This window comes from Sinocyclocheilus grahami, unplaced genomic scaffold (assembly GCF_001515645.1).
Source record: "Sinocyclocheilus grahami isolate Dianchi unplaced genomic scaffold, SAMN03320097.WGS_v1.1 scaffold84.1, whole genome shotgun sequence".
Classification (NCBI taxonomy): Eukaryota; Metazoa; Chordata; class Actinopteri; order Cypriniformes; family Cyprinidae; genus Sinocyclocheilus; species Sinocyclocheilus grahami.
The window spans coordinates 501112-523367 of NW_015505263.1; the positions used below are offsets into that span (position 1 = coordinate 501112).

At 38.3% G+C, this 22256-nt stretch overlaps 1 protein-coding gene across 1 annotated transcript; it reads right to left on the minus strand.

Annotated features, from left to right (window-relative positions):
• Positions 1 to 4: 4 nt before the first annotated feature.
• LOC107586634 (extensin-like) lies at positions 5 to 21484 on the minus strand. The gene is made up of 4 exons (XM_016274088.1): positions 19147 to 21484; positions 3538 to 3692; positions 1901 to 2045; positions 5 to 246 (listed from the first exon to the last, which is right to left on the minus strand). Exons 1-4 carry the CDS (start codon positions 21359 to 21361, stop codon positions 5 to 7), a joined length of 2757 nt encoding a protein of 918 aa, XP_016129574.1. The 5' UTR covers positions 21362 to 21484.
• Between the last annotated feature and the right edge of the window lie 772 nt (positions 21485 to 22256).

The following is a 22256-nucleotide window of genomic DNA, read 5'->3' on the forward strand; positions in this document are numbered from 1 at the left end:
CGGATTATTGGGCCGTTTGTGTGTAATGTACCTGCTTGATGGTGAAGTCGTTGATGAGGTGGTGATTGTGTTCGTTTAGGTTGCAGTGGAGAGACACACAGTCGCTCTGGTACAGGAGGTCCTGTAAGGTGTAAACTCTCTGGACGCCCAGCGATCGCTCTAAACCGTCTTGCAGGTACGGGTCATAAAAGATCACACTGAAGCCAAACGCTTTTGCTCGAACAGCCACAGCCTGTCCCGATCGGCCTATGAGACAAATATACATAAACATGTAAACACACAAACCCATCCAGCAGAAATGACTTTAGGATTGCATATATAACGTATATGGACAACTATGGTGCTTTTTTGTCCTTTTTGGAACTTGGAAACCTCCACTGTCACGGACTGAAATTTGACATGAGTGACCTGATTAGATGATGAAATCATTAATCATCTTCATGTCTACAGGTCAAAATTGAACACTTAATTGAATTTTTCTTAAATGCTTGAAATCAGTCTTATAGACAGCGATAAATTGTGCCTATATATAACTATCAACATATGTGACCCTGGAGCACAAAACCAGTCTTAAGTTGCACGGGGATATTTGTAGAAATAGCCAAAAATACATTGTATGGGTCAAAATTATAGATTTTTCTTTTATGCCAAAAATCATTAGGATATTAAGTAAAGATCATGTACCATGAAGATATTTAGTAAATTTCCTACTGTAAATATATCACAACTTAATTTTTGATTAGTACTATGCATGGTCTCAGATGGTCTATAAACACTGATAGTCAAGTAACCCCAGATCCCAGCTTCTCTCCATTCATGGATTTGACCTGTATTGAGCTGTATCTGTAATATTTCTCTTTTTATTCTAACCATATAAACTGTCTGTCCCAGAGGTACAATTAGCTCTCTCCTGTACCTCCTTCTGTCTTGGTTTTCAAACTTTCAAACATCCAACTTTTCTTCACTACATGCAGAGTGCTTTGTATTTCTGAACAAAGATTAAACCGGGTTTCTCAGCTAAGCAGTATTTGATTTCAGTAGCATGTTTTCATTCAACATTTTATTTGCTAAGGCTTTTCACAATATCATCTACCATTCAGGTTTCTCACTGGCATTAATTAGGTGTATTTTATTGTCCAGAAAGCTGCTAAAACAACATTGTACCTGATTTCTAGACAAGATTTTTTTTTATGTATAATGCATTGTGTCATGCATTATATCAGTATTCATATGTTGAAATGCATTATATTGTTTCATAAATAATAAAGTTAAAATGCATTATAATATTTGCAGATTCCTTGCTATATCTGCACCTGGTTGTTTGTCATGCGTTTTAATGCATTACATACATGTAACAATGATCAGATAAGTATTATAATGTATTAGAACTGTGGTTACAATCATAATGTGGTTGAATCATAATGTGCATTACAAGGCACAATTAATGTGTTAAAAATACTTCCATAATGCATTATACATAAATGCTTCAAATAAAGTGTTACTGGTTTTTATTATTATTATTATTGTTGTTGTTGTTATGCAAACTACCAAAACATTTCTTTGCATTATAATATTTGCTAATTCCTTGTTAAATGTGCAGCTGGTCATGTGTCTGAATGCGATATACTTTCTAAAGGTGTAACAATGAATAGATAAGTATTATAATGTTATGTAATGCTTATTAGTTAGATATTCTGTAGAATGTTGGTAACCAAACAGTTGACGGTAGCCATTGGCTTCCATGTTTCAGAATATTCTTCAGAATATCTTATTTTTGGCTCAACAGAAGAAAAACTCATACAGGTTTGGAACAACTTGAGGGTTAATGATGACAGAATTTTTATTTTTGGGTGAACTATCCCTTTAAGACCAAAAATTGTGACCAGGAAACACTTCTTACCCATCTCTCCAGCTGCTTTAATGTCGATATTGTCATATCCACTACCGATGCGGATTATGATTCGGAGGGCTTTAAATTTCTCCAGATCTTCTCTGGTCAGAGTGATGGTGTGGTACATCATCGCCCCCACCGCCTCGTTCAACACCTGCCACAGACACATTTATACCACACTATAAAAATCAGAGAATAAAGCCGTGGGGTGTTTATTAAGGACACATAAATAATTTCTTAGTAGCATCCTGGGAGGAGTATGTGAGTGTAATGCATTTCTTATGATGAGTTTGCCATGTTCATCTACATGTCATTTCAAGCATTTACTCCAGATAATTGTTTGTTTTGTAATCTGTGCAATTACACACATTACAAACACGTAATTCTGAATCCGACTGCAATAAAAGATATGATTAAACTTAACAGGCAATTTTCCCTTGTGATGAAACAGGAGTAATTTCGGGGAAGTCGTGGCCTAATGGTTAGAGAGTCGGACTTGTAACCCAAAGGTTGCGGGTTCGAGTCTCATACCGGCAGGGATTGTAGGTGGGGGGGAGTGAATGTACAGCGCTCTCTCCCACCTTCAATACCACAACTGAGGTGCCCTTGAGCAAGGCACCGAACCCCCAACTGCTCCCCGGGCGCCGCAGCATAAATGGCTGCTCACTGCTCCGGGTGTATGTTCACTGCTGTGTGCGTGCACTTTGGATGGGATAAATGCAGAGCACTAATTCAGAGTATGGATCACCATACTTGGCCACATGTAACGTCACTTAATTTAACTCAATGCAATGAGATTCTACACTAAATTTACACAGTATTTAATGTACCAAATTTCAATGTTCTTTTAATTAACATACCATTTATTACAACAAAATCTTTGTCATATAAACATCCAGTCAGTAAGTCAGTAACAGATTCACATAGCTGGTGCATTAGTGAGTCTTTTAGATCGATTATTTAATAGAACTGGTTCATAGGAGTTTTTGTGAATCAGACAACAGTGGTCATGCTATTTGTTGCTGCATGCTTGGTTGTTATTTATTTACGGTGTGATTTAAACTTAAGTAGAAAAACAGCATTGAAGCTGATAAGATAGAAAAATCTGTTCAATTATATTTACATATCTATATAAATATCTATATAAATATTATGTCAATATAAAATATATTCCTGATAGGAAAAATGTTTTAAATATGGATATATATTTTGAATATTGGCAAAAGGCTTAAAAGAATTAATCCAATAATATATATACACAACTATACAAATATATTATATTATACAAATATAAATGTACCCAGTATTGGGGCATTTAATCGTTTGGGGAAAATGTTTAACATATTGAGATATATTTTAAATATTGGGTAAATGCTGAAATAAATAAATAAGTAAATAAACAAACAAAGAAACAACAAGATAGTCAAATATATATATATATATATATATATATATATTTATTTATTATTTTTTTTTTTTTTTTTTTTTCTCCCAGTTCCAGTATTGGAGTATTCAACTAAAAAAATTAGAATCCAAATTCAATTCAAAAAAGTTGCTGATTCAATTAATACTGCAAACTTACAACTCAACTAAAACAATATGTTTGCTGTCGTGCTAGTGATGCAAGAAAAATAGTTCAAGCAGACCTTCTCATGTATTTCCTGTGTTGACTGAGCGTCACAGAACGCCACAGTGGCTAAATCCTTCAGGATGGGCATCTCTACGGTACAGTCCCTCCCGTCCAGCAGAGCGACCAGCGGCCGAGGATGCATCGGACCGTTCATGATTTGTGGCCTTATACCTGCAAAGAGAGAGAGAGAGAGAGCGAGAGAGTGAGAGAGAGAGCGAGAGAGAGAGAAACGTGAACTTCCCGTTCGCCCCCTGCCATGCGTCTTGTTGTCATGGCGATTACAGCATTTGGGCAGAGTTATGAATACATTTGATTCAATAGCCTTTGGGGAAACATCTTGCTCTCTGCTTTCTGTCTTTTCACTCTCCACCATGTATTTAAAAAAAGACTTCAAATGAGAATTATTTACCAGAGTATTATTAAAAAATAATTGTGTGGGAGATGTTAAGGCAGAGCTGGGTTTCTCGGAGGGATGCGAGAGATCAGGGGTCTGGCACGCTTTAAATGAGCGGTGGACACATCAAACAGAAAGACAAATGACATGCTGGAGCGATCGCTACATCAGAGCGGGAGAAATCAGAGAGGGAAGGACAGACGATTGGACTCGCAGAAGACCAGCACTAACACACACACACACACACGTCTGGTTTGCTATCCTTGTGGGGACTCTCCATAGGCGTAATGGTTTTTCTACTGTACAGATCATATATTCTATTGCCCTACACCAACCCTACCCCTAAACCTACCCCTCACAGGAGACTTTCTGCATTTTTAGATTTTCAAAAAACTTCATTCTGTATGATTTATTAGCTTGTTTACCCGTGGGGACCTCAATTTAGGTCCCCACCGTGACACGAGTCCCCATGAGTCTGTGTGTATTCAGGTCTAAGTCCCCACCAGAATAGAAAAACAGGTACACACACACACACACACACACACTCATGTAGGTGCTCAACCAATCAATGTTCACAAAACTGTACCGACTGTTCATTTTCCAACCCATAAACAATTTCAGAGCTCTAAAAGCTTTTTTGGACAAGAACAATGAAGATAAACTTAAACTCAGTGATTTTTAAACAAACAGAGCCTGAGCCGAGCAGTACACGACCATTATCCAATGGAGACAAGCAGGGGAATTATCCAATCAGAAAGCAGCAGGGGAAATCTTGGCCCTTCAGCCATTTTCCACGCGCATCTCCACATTTACTCTGATCACAGAGCACAAAAGATCCTGACAAAACATCGATTTCTGACATGCAAGGCTTTTTATTTGTTACTGCCATCACACCATCACAATTTCTGTCTTCCAGTTTTCTCCCAGCGGGGAGCTTTTTTTTATTATTTTTTTTTATACATACCATCATGCTGTTTTAAAACCCTTTCTCTCTTCCTTGTAACACAGATCTTTTTTTTCCCATTCAATGAAAACATATGGTGACCATTGGCTGTCAAGTTGCAAAAATGTCAAACAAAAGAGCCATAAAAGTAGTTCATATGGTTTGTGTGCATAATCTTCTGTACCATACAACAGATTTATATGAGGAAATCTTTCCTTCCACCAAAGCTTTCAAATCTCATTTGCAATCACATATATTCAAATATGTTGCATTGTACATTTGACATCAAGTCTTGTTTTCTAAAACACTATAAAATTTATCTATTTATTTATATAGGTTTTGTGCTTAAAACAAGAAAAAAATATCTGCCAATTATTTTGGTATCATTATAGTTTTTATTTTTATATTTTCCATTTGCATTTCAATTTTAGATTTAGATTTTCTTATTAAATTAAATTAAAAATGACAAATGTTGCTTTGGCAGCTAGCTGAATTGCTTTTTTATTTTCATATTTATATTTATAAAATGTTTTATTTTTTATATTGCATTTTATTTTCAGTTAACATTTATTTTTAAGTAATGAAAATGTTTGCTTTTATGGTTTTGATTTTAGCTTTAAAATAATCTTTTCTCTTTAAATAAAGATTTCTTGTTTAAGCATAAACTCAGTTTATTTTGATACATTTTTCAAGTATGTATATGTTGATTTAAGAATGTTTAGATATATGTACACTGAAAACAAGACAAAAATACTAAGACATTTTTTTTTTTGCAGTGACCAATACTGAACACCATTGGTTCTTATATGTCAGGTGACCAATCACAATGTGAAAAGACCAAATATGCATTATATTTGAAAGCTACATGCAAAGAGAAGCAAACAATCACTTAAATTTGGGTCTGTTCGTAATAAATTTGAATTTAAATGTGAAATTTTCTATTCAAACACTACTTTCAAGGTGCTTTTTTGGAGGAGTAAATGATGGCTTTTGTTAAACAGACAAAGCAGCATGGAACATTTTACCAAACATCTCCATTTGTGTTCCATCATAAAGTTTGTAACAACAAAGGTAAATATATAATGCTAGATTTTTTTTTTGTTTTCAGTGAACTATCCCTGCATTGCATGTTAAACTAATGAGAGTGAGCGAGCGAGTGAGAGAAATGTCATATGCTCTTTGAAATCCCTTGAACAATAAAAGTCTGTAAAAACAAAAGGAAATGAGGAGATTTTTCCATGGAGCTGCATTGACCTGGATTGTGTGTGTGTGTGTTAAATATGGCAGCGTGTACATCACACCGTATGTGTGAGTTTCCCCACCTTTTGCTTAGGTGTGCCGCTGTGACTTTAATAAGTGTGTGTGTGTGTGTGTGTGTGTGTGTGTGTGACACAAGCAATCTTGGATTTAAAAAGAAAGCTGGCAGCCAAGTGCCTCACCTCACTGTCAACTGCTGCTTGTGGTTACCAAGCAACCTCATTTCTCACCGTCACACAATAAACACACACACACACACACACACAAACACACACGCATGCACAAACAACAAAAAAATCTTTCTGAAATGCAAAACACACTTTTTTTGCAGGAAAATCTTGCAGGAAAATCAGTTAAAACAGTCAGATCACTGAATGGCAGTCCAGGACCTGAAATAAACCAGGTGCATGTGTGAGTGTCTAATAAGAGCGTATCTGTGCTGCGTCACTTTTTCTTCTTTCTCCACCCCTCCTGATCTATTAGTCCGGGATTTGGCTGCCAAACACACACACACACTAATGATAAGGAGTCAGGCTCACAATGCACTGTGTGTGTTTGCACACACAAACACAAACTAGTTTGCAGATGTGTCACAGAGAGCAGCCAAGACATGGGTTTGTGACACCACTGAGAACTGCACACACACACACGCAATGCATGCATGCAAACACACTCACGCACACTTTTTCTTTTGGCCGATTTCGGAAACATGCGTCTTGCCTGGAAAATGCTGCCTCCACATTCCTCCCATGAAGAGCAGCCCAAAAAACGGGGGAGAAAAAAAATGGAGGGAGGTGGCAGCGGAAAAGCGTTCTCCTGTGATTGTGTCCTGGGGGTCTCTCCCTCCTCTCACTGTCTGTCTGTCGCTCGCTCACTCCCCCATATGTGGGTAAGTGGAGATTTCTGCTCGTCTTCGGTCAGTCGCTCAGAATGGGAAGCGTTCAGAGACGGACAGAGGAGCCTGTTGTTTTCATTCCTTGTTCTCGTTCTAGCCTCTCGCTCTGGGTTTGTCCATCTTGATTGCCGTTTTCATCCCCCTCTCTCTCGTCTCATTTTAGAGCAAACCTCTCAAGGTGAAAGAGGAGAGGAATAATTACGCCTGGCCGAGTCGAGGAGAGTCACGGAAAGAGGGAGAGGGTCAAAAATTCCCACACGAGTGCCAGTGCAAACGAGTTGTGCCGTTCCACTCCTCACGCTTCCAATCACTCCCCCTTCTGTTGCTCTTTTTTTCTTCTTTGACCCACTCCTTTTTTTCCCCCTCAACCGCACTCCCTCGCTCTCAAATTTATGATTTGGAGACCACAGTGGTAAGAGACTGCCAGCCTCTCCCTTCCACTCACATCTCTCCGCCTGCCTTTCTTTCTTTTATTTTCTCTTGCTCTTTCTGCCTCTCTTTTATTGGCCCTCCCTCTATGCTCAAAAATTACAGTCACGTCGGTCTGTTAAAATGGTATTTATTTGGCTTATGCAATGTGAACACTGTATGTGTGTGTGCTTTGTGAAAGAAGCAAAATGAAGGTTAAAGAAAAACAGTGAAAAGAACAAACGGAAATATCACAAAATGCATTACGGTCTTTTAGAATCAAACATTTTTATAATCTTGACAAAAACATATCATTGGAAAGGTCTGAGTCTCAGGATTCCATATTTGGTGGTATATGAGATAGAATTAATATTTAAAGAGAAATCTAGACATTTGTGACAGAAAAATGCATAAAAAAATGGATGGCACCTGGTGGCTGTTTGTGGTAGATCACCCCTAAATAAAATCTCACAGGAATCCCAATTTGTTTTCATATCAACTTCAAATTTGGAACATAAATTATTTAGACACAAGGTTTTAATTTTATACCAATTTTAGAATAAAACCTGTTATGTAAAATATTTACTATATATAAAATAAAATATGTATAGTGCATTTTCTTTACAGTAAATGCAAACTTCAATAAATTTTTGATACTTTAATTTTTTGAAATAATTCCACTTTTTCTTCTTTAACAAGAGACCAACTATAGGTCTGTATTCCAAAGTGTTCATAAATTACAACAATTTAAGTTTGGATAGTGCACTTTCATGCCTATTTAAAAAAAATGGGGAGTGACAGTTAAGGGGTTAATTAAATAAATAAATGCACTGTGTTTCAAAGTGAAGCACAGCACTGTGTTCATTTACATTCAAGCAGCTCCTGATCTGGTGTTTTCACGATAAAAACTGCACAAACTCATCTCATGCGTGAGTTTGGGGTTAAATATTAGTTATGTCATTTTACAGTTGTACTGTAAAAATATCATTATTGTTATTTTTTCATAAATACAAGATGTTTTATTTTACAGTAAAATATATTACATTTAGAGTAAAATGTCTTATTTTAAATATTTTTAATAATAAAATAATTTATTATTAATTAACTCTTATTATTACTATTCTTTTGTAGTCAAATTGAGATATAGTCAAAACATTTTGCAGACTTACGAATAAGAATTTATTTATTGATTTAATTATTTATTCTCAAACACAATTTTTATCATGGAAATCACAATTATATTTTTCCCCAAAACATGCTGACCAAGAATACAACTTCTTTAAACTGTTTTTTTGAATTACTTTAAGAATGAACAATAAGTTATTTTTGGCAAAAAAAAACAGAACTGCAAAAATAATAATCATTTTCATAACCTGTTTTAAACACCTGTCCATCATTCATCCTTCTTCATTCTTCCAGCCAAAAGTCAGAATGCAATTCGTTTTGGTGCTGATGAAAACGACACCCTTCACCTTACATGCGTTATTACACAATGGCACTAAATCTCAACTGTTACTTTATAGTGACGGGCAAGCAAACCTGGTGTGGTGACCAAACAAGAGAAAACAAACACGTTAACACAGATAATTAGCCCAACATTCAATCTTCATTCTCACCCTCTTGACGCGAACACACACACACAGCAGATGTGATCTCTCTCACTCGGTTTCATTCCCCAAAATACTTTTTTCCCTCTATTCATTAGTTTCACATTCTCTCGCTCCCTCCTTCTGTTAGTTCTCTATATGACAGGAGCCATCTGGCCTTCCAGAACAAGAGATTGGACCGGGGAACGAGTTGTTTACAATGCACACACACACACACACACACACACACGCACACAGCTGTGTTTTGTTCCACTAAAGACAGAGGCTCTTTATGAGGTGACAGTGCTTAACATTAGGGGTAGAGTTACAGCAAAAACAGACACACACGTATACACAAACAAACACACACACACACACACGGTTACAGTCAAAAGTAAAACAAAATCAGATGAAAACATAAGAGTGATTCATCGGTGCATGTTACTGTGACCAATCACTCTTATTTTCAACTCTTTTCTTTTAACCACCTGACTCTGTTTTGATATTCAACACCCACTTTTCACAATCTAATCAATTCCTGAAGTCCCAGTCTACTTTTTTCTTGTTTCATTAGGAAATACTTCACATCGTTTAAACAAAAATGACTTGAACAAGTTTCTTTGAGCAGATGTACACATGCAAGTCTGTCCTCGCAGGTATAGAAATTCACACAGCATTCAAAGTATCAGACAATTCTTTCATGTCTTTTTTCTTCTATAGTTTGCATTGAATTAAAGTGCTAAACAATTTCAGGCCCGTCCAACATTTGCATCTGCTTGCGCTGTCTGTGTTCATACAGAGATCTGCCTCTCCATCTACGAATGAAACTCAATCTCCGTGACCTTTTCATTTTCTCACAATGAATAATTCACCGGGACCTGTTTGCTATCTCACATCGTCTCAATCTCACACTGACACACACACACACACACACACACACACACACACATACACATACACATACACATACACATACACATACACATACACATACACATACACATACACATACACATACACATACACACACACATACACACACAAGGAAATTGTGAACAAGGATTCTCTTCTACAACCATCCACATGTTCTCTCATTCTTTACAAAGACACTCATCTTTTGCATGGTACAGTGCATCTCTTTGTTTCTGAACTCTTTGGTATTACGCTGGGATCAGGGTTATTATAGGTAACTAAAACTAAAACCATAAAACCATTTTTGTTACTTGAAATAAAATATAACTTTAACAAATAATAATAATAATAATAATAAAATATAAAAAAAAAAAAAATTAAAATGGCTGCCAGAGCAAAATTTCATAAAAAAATTTGTATTAAAAACACACAACTAAAATAAAAACAAACAGAAAATATAAAAATGTATTAAAAATATTATTAAACACTGTAATAGTATCTCAATGATACTACAATAACCCTGGCAGAGATCAAATATATATACTTGGTAGTAGGGCTGTGCAATTAATCGAAAAACAATTTCGATTTCGATTTTGGCCTCCAACTATTATGAAAATATAATAATCGAGATAAAACGATTATATAAGTATATATACAGAACAGAACATGTAAAGTCATCTTTTAGCTCAAAGTGCACGCTCAAACAGTCAAATACACGCAAAAATGTGTCAAAATGCGGCGCTTGGTGATTATTCATGTATACCTTCATCGGTCATGTAATAAATGAACGTAAAGAGTTGAGAATGTAAATACGCGTGTAAGGGTAAATTGGATCCGTGAGGCTCTTAAAGTGACAGCGGGCTATTTTCCTGCTGCGACTGTGTGCTTAATATTAATCAAACAACAAAAGACAAATTCAAAATCACACACTGCTCTTGAGTGAAGGACTTTTGTAGCTTTAATAAGAAACAAAAAAGTTTAATCTTACAGTGAAGACTATGCTGTTTTATTTTACTTTTGATTTTTCATTTCTAATGGAACTCCTTATATGGGCATTTCTCCCAGAAGAACGTGCCCGCGCCCGCATTGACCAGAGCGAGAGCGAGATCGTGCCCATCAACGTGCTTCATCCGGCGGCATCGCTGCACGGGACTCGCTCGGGAAGAATGTCTCCAAAGAAGTGTGTTTTTGGTTGTAAGGGAAAGACAACTTTGTTCAGCTTCCTAAAGAACCAAACGTTATATAAACAGTTTGTTTTTCCGGAGCAGCAACGGAGTTTCACAAGTGTGTTTGTTGACGAACGTTTTATAAACAAGGCTCAGTTCGACGCTGGATTTGCACATGGTTTGATACTGAAAGATGGAGCGGTCCCAGCTATAAAAGATCCCGGTCATGATTCAGAACTGCAGACGGTAAGTGAAACTGCATCAAATGTCTGTATTTTGTTGGCATTCGGCGCCCAAGTGCTCGTCAACCTTTAGCTCCGCCCATGGCGCGCCTCCAGGAGCTCGGCTTTTTCCAGAGAGAATCGTAAAGCTGTATCTTTCTTTTATGAATATGATAAAACTAAAGACTTTTTGGAGATATAAAGGATGCAGTACTCTATAGGTACTCAAGATTAACATGAGATTGGGTGAAACTGTGTGTGTTATGCCCCCTTTAAAGCACAGTTTGCTTCATTTGTATCTTTTTATTCTATTGTATTTGTCCTTTTCTTTTTTATTACTGACAGTTTAACTATTTTCAATAATATTTAGGACTTTTAGTTTGTTTGTTTGAAATTCCGCTGGTCTCTACAATGTAGATGTCATAGCAACCTTATTTACAGGAAATATATATTTGGCATGTATCACTATCTTTAAATAAATCACTCATATAATGTTTTGGTCATATGGCCCCCTCATAATAGTGTTAAATAATCGTGATTACAATATTGGCCAAAATAATCGTGATTATGATTTTTGCCATAATCGAGCAGCCCTACTTGGTAGACTTCCCTCCCAATATTTTCACAGGCCACAAAAATTATAATTTGTATTATATTTCCCTTTTTTCATGCTTTTTAATGCTTTAGAACATATTTTTTATTTACTATATATTATAACATATATACATTATTATTACATTTATAATAATACATATATGTAATACATGTATTTATAATAATAAATATATTACATTATATTATTACATATATACATACTGGTCAAAAATGAATAGCCTGAACGCACTGTAAGTCGCTTTGGATAAAGGCGTCTGCTAAATGCATAAATTATTATTAATTATTATTAATTAAATTATGTAATATATCATTTCTTTTTATTTTTATATCATTTTAATAACTAAATTATATAATTTGTATATTTGTTTGTATTTAATCATGATGTTTGTTGTTTTTCAAACAAGTTAAAACAATCTGTTTTTAATCAGCAATAATACAAAAAAATTATGCAGCTATAGGAGCAATAAACGTAAAAAAATTTTTTTTTTTAAAAACTCTTCCTGGAAGACAATGGCATTTTGGCAATAACTTATGCTTCCAAGATCATCAGCCAAATATGCAAGCTACTAGTTCAGCAGATTTTGCAACAACAATGTTGAATACATCACATAAAATCAAATGTTTATGTTTGCAATGCAAAAAATCCACATGCATATATGAGAATGTGATAATCCAGTATATATGAGACACAGATAATACTATGATACAGTACTGGCCCAATAAAGCAAGTGACCTTTCTGTTAACTGGCCAGAACTCACTCTCTATCAGCCCATCCTTACAGTTTAACCCTAGTTTGACACCCATTTATTCATTCAGCATTTGTTATCGCTGACTCTGTGCAAACATTTAGTATGCACACAAAAAAGGCAGATTTAAGGTGTACACAGACTAATGCAGTGAACTGCATATACATGCAACACGCAATGCATGTATTAATTTAGCAGATGCTGTTATCCAAAGTCATTTACAAATAAATAATGCTACAGCATAAGTGATTTACAAGTTGTTTAACATTTTATGAAGTAGGAAATATCAGACGCTGGGAGTTGTTTACATACAGCTCTCGTCTGCATGCTGCACCAGGGCAAATTGATTATTCATACGTTCAAACAAACCGACATCGCACCCATTTCTGATTCTTTAATGCTAATATCCCATGATGCGGGACAGTTCTATATGTCTTAGACGGGTCAGATGAGTCGTCCTGCTGCGGACAGGGATTACAGTACACGCATTCATTCATTTCTGCAGGATTATGTTCTGATGGAGAGCGCTAACCCAGACCCCCCCTCCCCCCTTTCCCACTGGGCCCATCCTGCACAGATGGCTAGTGGGATTTTACTTCTCTAATCTCTTTTCTTTCATTCTCTCTCTCTGTCTTCTCTTTTCATTTCTGAAACCCACAGTAAATTAATATGCTGAGCTGGACAAATCAGCACTGAAATGACTTTTGGGTTTCAGCGTCTTTTGCCCTTCATTCTCATTCATTGTTTCCTCTCTTCTTCCTACTCCATGTTGATTTTCCTCCAAACTTCCTAAGAGACTGATTACATTTCTACAGATTATTGCACACCAACTGCGAACAAGTCATTTTTATGCTGTACCAGCCACCTATATTTTCTTGGACAGTCATGCCAAGACTAAATAAACCTGTAATATGAATACAATTTTACTCGACATCAACAAGTTATAAATAAAACAAACATTACTGAAGTACAAGAAAATACTATTTCAGTCTTTCTATCTCAAAATTTGTGGAATTTACTAGCAATTTGATTGACAATAATTTCAAAGCGAGCCCATTTTTTTTTTCAGTGCAAACATTCAAAAATACATGTACATTTTAATATTTCTTCAGTAACTATAAATAGAGTTCTAAATCAAAAAGTATCAATCCTTACAAGAAAAATAGTATGGTACAGGGATGGTATCAGATACCATGAGTGTTAGGCCGATTCATAAACCAATATTTGGTCGCTTTGAGATTATTGAAAATAACTGAATATTTTTACTGAATTTTGAGTAAAGTAAGTATTCTTTTAATTTCATCATTTTCTGAGCACCTCATTTGCAATTATTAAATTATTAGACATGGATATATCTGCAACGTATTAGCTACTGGCATAAACATAAATGCATATATTTTACATATACAAATCTATACATCATACATCAAATTATTTGATCAATACCATGGTACTGAATCATTTCTACATTCATTTACCAAGGTATGCAACATGCTACTCCTAATAATATCATAGTATTACAATGATATGTGTTCAGAAAAGTAAAAATTAGTCAATTCAAATGGTATTTTGAACATTTTAGCCTTAAATGTGCCATCTATTTATCAAGCTATAGTCAGCTAGGTTCAAAAAGCTGTAAAAAAGTAAACAACACTGATGACATCACCACAGTATCTGCATACTGAATTGTGATTGGCCTTGTCCTTGCATATATTTAATCATATAGCCACCTTTACACAAAAAATGAAAGTATACCGATTCTCTTTCATTAAAACTAAAACAATCACATGCTGATCGTCAAGCCAGTGGGGCAAAGTGGCTGCATTTGATTCCACAGAACCTAGTATTCCCTTCAGAAAATGCAAATCTAGTTCAACTGTAGCTTTTTAGCACTAACAGTCACCTGCGACCATACAGAAACACTGTGGCCTAGAATGAAGTAGCTCAACTAAACAGCCTGCACTAGAGTAAAGCGTACCATGAACTCTCCTTTCAGCGTAATGCTTCTGATCCATGACCAGGAGCAGCTTATCCCAGACTACAGGATGATCACTCTAAACGCTCGGTGCTAAGAGCTCTCTATCTAAAAGAACTTCCAAAGCAACAAAATCAATATCAAATAATACCTCAGATACAATAAAACACAAACAACTATACACAAACACATGGACACACCTGACCTGGAAAACTCTCATATGGCTTGACCCGGACCCCCATCGCCATGGCTACATAATCCCTTCTTACTAGAAAGGAAGGTCTTCTGCCAGGGTTGTCCCTGCATGTCCATATATAGACACAATTAGTCTTGGGGGCATTTAAAATGACCATATATGGTCAAGGAACAAGGAAGCAGGCTCTTTTCAGATCAGTTCATTGAAATGTATTAGACCGTAAAAAAAGAATGATGGTGTATGTGCATGCTTTCTAAAAGAGATGGCACAATAATAACAATTATAATTTTAAAAAAAAATCAGAGCAGTCGTCGTTACCAAAAACAGGTCACCTAGCAACACACAATTAAGGAATACCTCTTCAGCCTGTCCATTAGCAGACGAAATTACTGGCTAAACAAACAACCATCACCCACATGCAAATGACTTTGTTATTCATAAGAGAAGCGCTCATATTCTTGCCCGCTGGGGTATTCACAGATGTTTAGGACATGAGCAATGTACTCTGACTCGATCCAACCTGAAACATCTGGAGTCAGAGATGACTGGGGCACTGGAGAATACCATGAGTGTTAGGCCGATTCATAAACTAATATTTGGTCACTTTGAGATTATTGAAAATAACTGAATTTTGAGTAAAGTAAGTATTCTTTTAATTTCATCATTTTCTGAGCACCTCATTTGCAATTATTAAATTATTAGACATGGATATATCTGCAACGTATTAGCTACTGGCATAAACATAAATGCATATATTTTACATATACAAATCTATACATCATACATCAACTTATTTGATCAATACCATGGTACTGAATCATTTCTACATTCATTTACCAAGGTATGCAACATGCTACTCCTAATAATATCATAGTATTACAATGATATGTGTTCAGAAAAGTAAAAATTAGTCAATTCAAATGGTATTTTGAACATTTTAGCCTTAAATGTGCCATCTATTTATCAAGCTATAGTCAGCTAGGTTCAAAAAGTAAACAACACTGAAGACATCACCACAGTATCTGCATACTGAATTGTGATTGGCCTTGTCCTTGCATATATTTAATCATATAGCCACCTTTACACAAAAAATGAAAGTATACCGATTCTCTTTCATTAAAACTAAAACAATCACATGCTGATCGTCAAGCCAGTGGGGCAAAGTGGCTGCATTTGATTCCACAGAACCTAGTATTCCCTTCAGAAAATGCAAATCTAGTTCAACTGTAGCTTTTTAGCACTAACAGTCACCTGCGACCATACAGAAACACTGTGGCCTAGAATGAAGTAGCTCAACTAAACAGCCTGCACTAGAGTAAAGCGTACCATGAACTCTCCTTTCAGCGTAATGCTTCTGATCCATGACCAGGAGCAGCTTATCCCAGACTACAGGATGATCACTCTAAACGCTCGGTGCTAAGAGCTCTCTATCTAAAAGAACTTCCAAAGCAACAAAATCAATATCAAATAATACCTCAGATACAATAAAACACAAACAACTATACACAAACACATGGACACACCTGACCTGGAAAACTCTCATATGGCTTGACCCGGACCCCCATCGCCATGGCTACATAATCCCTTCTTACTAGAAAGGAAGGTCTTCTGCCAGGGTTGTCCCTGCATGTCCATATATAGACACAATTAGTCTTGGGGGCATTTAAAATGACCATATATGGTCAAGGAACAAGGAAGCAGGCTCTTTTCAGATCAGTTCATTGAAATGTATTAGACCGTAAAAAAAGAATGATGGTGTATGTGCATGCTTTCTAAAAGAGATGGCACAATAATAACAATTATAATTTTAAAAAAAAATCAGAGCAGTCGTCGTTACCAAAAACAGGTCACCTAGCAACACACAATTAAGGAATACCTCTTCAGCCTGTCCATTAGCAGACGAAATTACTGGCTAAACAAACAACCATCACCCACATGCAAATGACTTTGTTATTCATAAGAGAAGCGCTCATATTCTTGCCCGCTGGGGTATTCACAGATGTTTAGGACATGAGCAATGTACTCTGACTCGATCCAACCTGAAACATCTGGAGTCAGAGATGACTGGGGCACTGGAGAAATGGTTTCATTATATGGAACGAAAGCCAGCTAAACCCATTAACTCAAGTGAGACGGCAGGGAAGGTGTAACAGAAGCAAAGGGAGGAAAAAAGATACAAAGGGAAATGGAAGCCTTTGAAAGAGAAACGAAATGAGAGGATGCATGAGGAAGCCGTGGATTAGAGTCAGTTGTAAAAGATTGCGATGCTATCTGTACTCTTTTCGAGGGATGGGTAGGTCAACCAGTACTTAAACCATTGACTAGTCGACATTTGCACTACAATACAACAAATCAAACCACTAAATTTTTCGATCCTTCAAATATCTAAATGCACTGCATAGTCGAGAGAATAACAGCAGAAATGTGTCAATATATATCAATTACACGGTGGAAGTGTTTTGAATAATTTATTTTTAACTTAAGTATTTCATAATGTACAACTGTTTTCGCACTGATGTCAGACTTATTTGTTATAAATAACCTTATCTTTAGTAGTCATGTAGTTAATCCACTAGATTATCCAAAAATAGTATTTTCCACACTTATCTAACATATAAACCATTCTTCCTTGGATTTCAAGCACTAATAACTATTTTGGGATACATGCTGTTACCATGAAATATAATAACTCCTACTGTGATTTTGGTCATACTGCCCAACCCTACTGAAGCCGCTCACTCACCAGGCACTGAACCAGCCAGCCTTTAATAACGTTTATCACCGCTCATTTCTCTCCCACCCCAGAGGCTCTCCAATCATATCCATACACTCTGATTACTATCACCACAATGTGATTAGCCTGACTACGGTGATGTGTTGTTTAATTTCCTGCCGGGGTCTGACACTGCATCTCCATTTCGGCTCAGAATAAAACTCCCTGTGCTGCCTCCCCTCCCCCTCAGTGCAGTCATTGGTCATCGTTCTGAAACAGCCAATGTGGGCTGGAAACTGTCTCTTACACCAGCTGTACCAGGTGGGATTGAAGAACAGAGAAATATGACCCTTTACAGTCTTTAGCACGATCTGCAAAACATGCATCAACATCAGTACTGCAAAAACATTTGAATGAATCCCACAAAAACATTTGGCGTGTCACATTTCACACCAAAATCAAAAGAAAAATATTTATATTTTGCATAAAAGAAAATAAAGCAATGTTTGCATTGTGACATTTCATGCTAATAAAAATGTTTTCACATTATAATAATGAAAAGGATATTTTTTGCATTATAATAATGAAAATTGTTTTCTTAAATGTCACGTAAGTAATGTCACTTAACTATAAATTGAAAAACTAGGTTACATGCTCAGTTGATTCTCACAATGGAAATTTCCTACTGAAGTTTGTGCTTGGCAAAAAAACTAAACTGTCGTTCTTTCCCTGTGCTGGTCCATTCCATCATTCTGATCTTGCTTGTGTATGGCTCAAAGGTGACAATTCACTTCAAACATGTATCAAAGGGCTCTACCGCTAACTGACAAGCTGCACTTCACTCACAGTATCTTAGTCAAACAGATCAGCTGCGACTGGCAGATAGTGACAGAGGTTTAAACTAGCAAAGACAAACCATGAAAATAAAAATAAAACATGTCAGTCCAAATCCATTTAGATACACCTACTACAGAACATACATAAAAGCAATGTAATACAGAATACCAAGCCAAAATAAAACACAATCCAAGTCACTGACACCCCTGAAGCTGAAAATGACTAATACTGCAAAAATGTGACTGACTAATAATATAACAGGCCACTGAACCACAAGGCAACATAATGAAAACAAGCTTGCGCATTTTAGCACAATTTACCATACTATTTAACGGAGCTTGTGCTAGACTACAGAAATTCAATATTTAGTGGTATGTAATTATGCAATGACAAGGTATAAAAAGATGATGAATTACGACACACTAAATGAATTCATCTTTGCTAAGCCTTCATGTACAAAAGAAAGCTGAATTTGATCTATCACAAAACAAACTAGTTCCATAAGCTTTGATATTATTTAATAAAATAAGCTGAGCCTTGGTACGAAAACATCTAGAAGCATCATTAGCAACTCAATTCATTACTATTTCAACAACAAAACAAACAAATGTTTATTCTTCAAAGGTTTCTTTGTGTAGCATTTCTTAAAAGTGAAGTTCAAGGGGAGACACAGACAGTTAGGAGCTGAAGCACTGGAGGGGGTGGAGGAGAGGAAAAAAGGAGAACATGAAGGCGGCAATGGAAGAGGGCTTTCATTTACTTGTGTCTGGCGATGCCATAGTGGAGACAATGACCGGAGGTCCAGTACGCCGGCTGAGCTTCTGATTAGACAGATTCACATTTTGGCCTGGGAAGGCACCACCAACGGGTACTAGGGCTCTGTCTGAGGACACTCCAGCCTTGCGCATTACTAGTGGGCTTACAAGGGGACTAGGCATGGGTGACATTTTAGCCAAGCTCCGATCCCTCTTCATCAACTCCATTGGTACAGTATAGTTGGTGGTGTATGCCTTCGGAGCCTGCTGCGGCGCCAAAGCAGGCACAGTCATTGGTTGGGGAACTGCTGGCAATGGCTGTGGCATTGCATGGATTGGGGCTGGCAAAGCTGCCATTTGTGGTGGCATTCCTGGTAGATGTGATGGAATAGCTACCTGTTGGGACATTGCAGTCATAGGTGGCATGGGCAAGCCAGCATGAGGATCGTAGCCTGATAAAGCACGAGGCTGGACTGGAACCACAACACCACTGTATGCTCCTGCAGACCTGGCTCCAGGATACCCACTAGTCTCAAGAAGATGCTGGGAGGGAGCACTGCTGGGTCTATAACCTTCACCCATCCTTGGAGATATAGTCTGCATGGGGGTAGAGGGTGGCTGCATATACTGGGACTCCATGCCCGGAGCAAAGGGTGGCGGCTGATGCACGTAAATGTCACTGCGATGGCTAAAGCTGTTGGATCTGCCGCGGACCGGAGCATTGGGATGCAGGGGGGTAGCAGGAAGGATTTCAGGTGGTCGCTTGCAACCAAGCACAACACGCGACAGAACCCGAGCTTGTCCCAAGTTTGGAGCCACTGAACGCACATCATTTTCCTCCATAACAGCCAGCATTGGAGTGGAGTCAAAGCCCTGCTGCAGTAGAGAGGTGATGGTGCTTTCTGAGAGGCCCTCTTTTTGCAGCAATGCCAGAAACTCAGGGTCCGCATTTTTTTTAGGGTCTACAGGAGCCACTGGGATCTGAGGAACAGTGGGAGGAGTAAAAGGCTGAGCAGGAATTTGAGGTAACGGAGCAGGAATAGTGGCCACACTTGGAGTGTTTACTGGGGCAGCAGCCATAGGGGGAGCTGGAGTATAGACAGGATTTGGGGGTGCCACGGGTTGCACATGTGGAACTTGCTGCACTGGCTGAAACTGTGGTACCTGCTGAACTTGCTGCACTGGCTGAATGGGCTGCATTTGCTGAACTTGCTGCATTTGTTGCACTGGCTGAACTTGCTGCACTTGTTGCACTGGCTGAACCTGCTGCATTTGCTGTTGCATTTGTTGTTGTGCCTGCTGTTGGGCTTGCTGTTGCTGTTGTATGGTGAATGGTGAGGGGTTTTCTGGATGCATGACCATACCTCGGGCAGTTCCATCCATTCCTTGAGCAACTGGTTCAACTACCAGGCAGGTGGCGGTTGGCTGATGAGGATCAATCGGCCTTCCGTTAACATTACTGTAGACTGAATGGCTGTTTAGAGAGGCAGGTGGCTCAGCACCATAACGGGGAGAATTTGGCTCCATTATATAATGAGCTGGAGATGGTGCACGGCTTGGAATGCCCTGCCCATCCTGCATCATTTTGGTGCCAGGAGTAGCATGTGGGGGTCCAGGCAGGGATGGTTCTCTGTAAATACGACCCATGTCATGAGCAGTTGGAGGTGGGGGAGGAGGTATGCCAGGTGTTGGGGCAGCAGAACCAGGCCGACCTCCTGAGCTCTGTTCCCAGAATTGCCGAGGACCAGCCATCATTCCATAATGTGAAGATGACCTATTAACAGAATGAGGTTGCTCTCCACGATAAAAACCCTCGGATGGCCGTGGTGGCATGCCTGATTCTTGCTGATAGTAGTCGTGGGGTGGCAGGGAACCACGGTGAGCCATGGGTGGCCGGTCGTAATGGCTGTTCAGCTCAGGAACGGAGCTCTTTCTTATGTTACGGGGGTCCGGACGATCCAAATATCCCTGATTGTAAAGAGATTCCTGGTAGGAGTCTTGCTCCTGTTTCAAATCCAGGTCAGGGGGACGCAGTCCAGGCGGTGGCTCATACCATCCCCCTCCCGCATCCGCTCCGTAGCTCAGCGAGTTGCGTCGACCAGCCATCCGGGCCTGCTGCTCGTAAACACTGTCACTGCGCTCCCAATGACCCTCATTCACACCCAGCGTGTCCCAGCTCTGGGAGCGGCCGATTGGCAACTGCTTACTGGAGATCAACATGAGGAAGAGATATACCTTACTCACAGGGAAGAAAAATGAGAAAGGTTTTCCTTTAAGTTTCTAGTTGCAGGATGTTGTCAAGTGGTGTGAGGAAGGAAGATGAAAGAAAAAAATTAAAACAGAAGTATTGCTTTTCACCTGAGGTCCAGTTGTAATTTCTGTCTTCCGTCTCTATCACAGTGGCAAGGACTGGCTCAAATGGCTCCTCTTGCTTGGCGATCGGTGAATAATTAATCTGGGGAATACTGCTGGTGGTGATGGAAGCAGGAAAGAGGACACCAAGCACTCTCACAAATAACGTTGGTAGTCAAAGCCTGCCTGACTACTCCATTCTGGCAATGCTAAGCGACAAGCATGAACAGACAGAGGGAAAGAATAAGAGAGAAAACAGAGAGACAGGAAGGAAATTTTTTACAAGGGGAGGGTTGGTGTGGGGGAGGCAGGGGCTTGTGATAATCCAGTGAAGCTGATCCGCTCCAACTCCGAACATTTTACTCGTTCAGATTGCTATGAGGGATTACAGACCAAATAAAGCCTGCTTAAATTCACTCTTCACCCTTGTGACGTCACATGCAAACGCACACAAAATATGTCCCTGATGATAATGAATACAATGAAATCCCTTTGGACAGGAACACATGCTGCCATGGACACCCTTACCTGATGCCAATGGTTGAGGTGGTCTGTGCTTCTTTCAAAAGCCAGGGCCAGCTGGCATTAAGCAGGCGGTCTTTGCTGGACTCCAAGAGATGGGCCAGTGTGGCGGGCCAGTGAAACTAATGCAGATCTAATGCAGCAGGGCAGAATCGTGTAGCACTGTCAGGAAACGTCAAATCCCGATTGAACAATAATCCTATGATGGGCCAGCAATGCCTGCAGAGCTACGCAAATGCGG

Bases quoted from the DNA above. Each gene is read 5' to 3' on its own strand.
- LOC107586634 (XM_016274088.1), bottom strand. From the start codon at position 21,361: ATGTTGATCTCCAGTAAGCAGTTGCCAATCGGCCGCTCCCAGAGCTGG. The intron at 3,693-19,146 runs GTAAATGAAAGC...CTCTCTTTGCAG, and splicing joins TATGGCATCGCCAGACACAA to GTATAAGGCCACAAATCATG. The intron at 2,046-3,537 runs GTCTGCTTGAAC...TGTCTGTGGCAG, and splicing joins CACAGGAAATACATGAGAAG to GTGTTGAACGAGGCGGTGGG.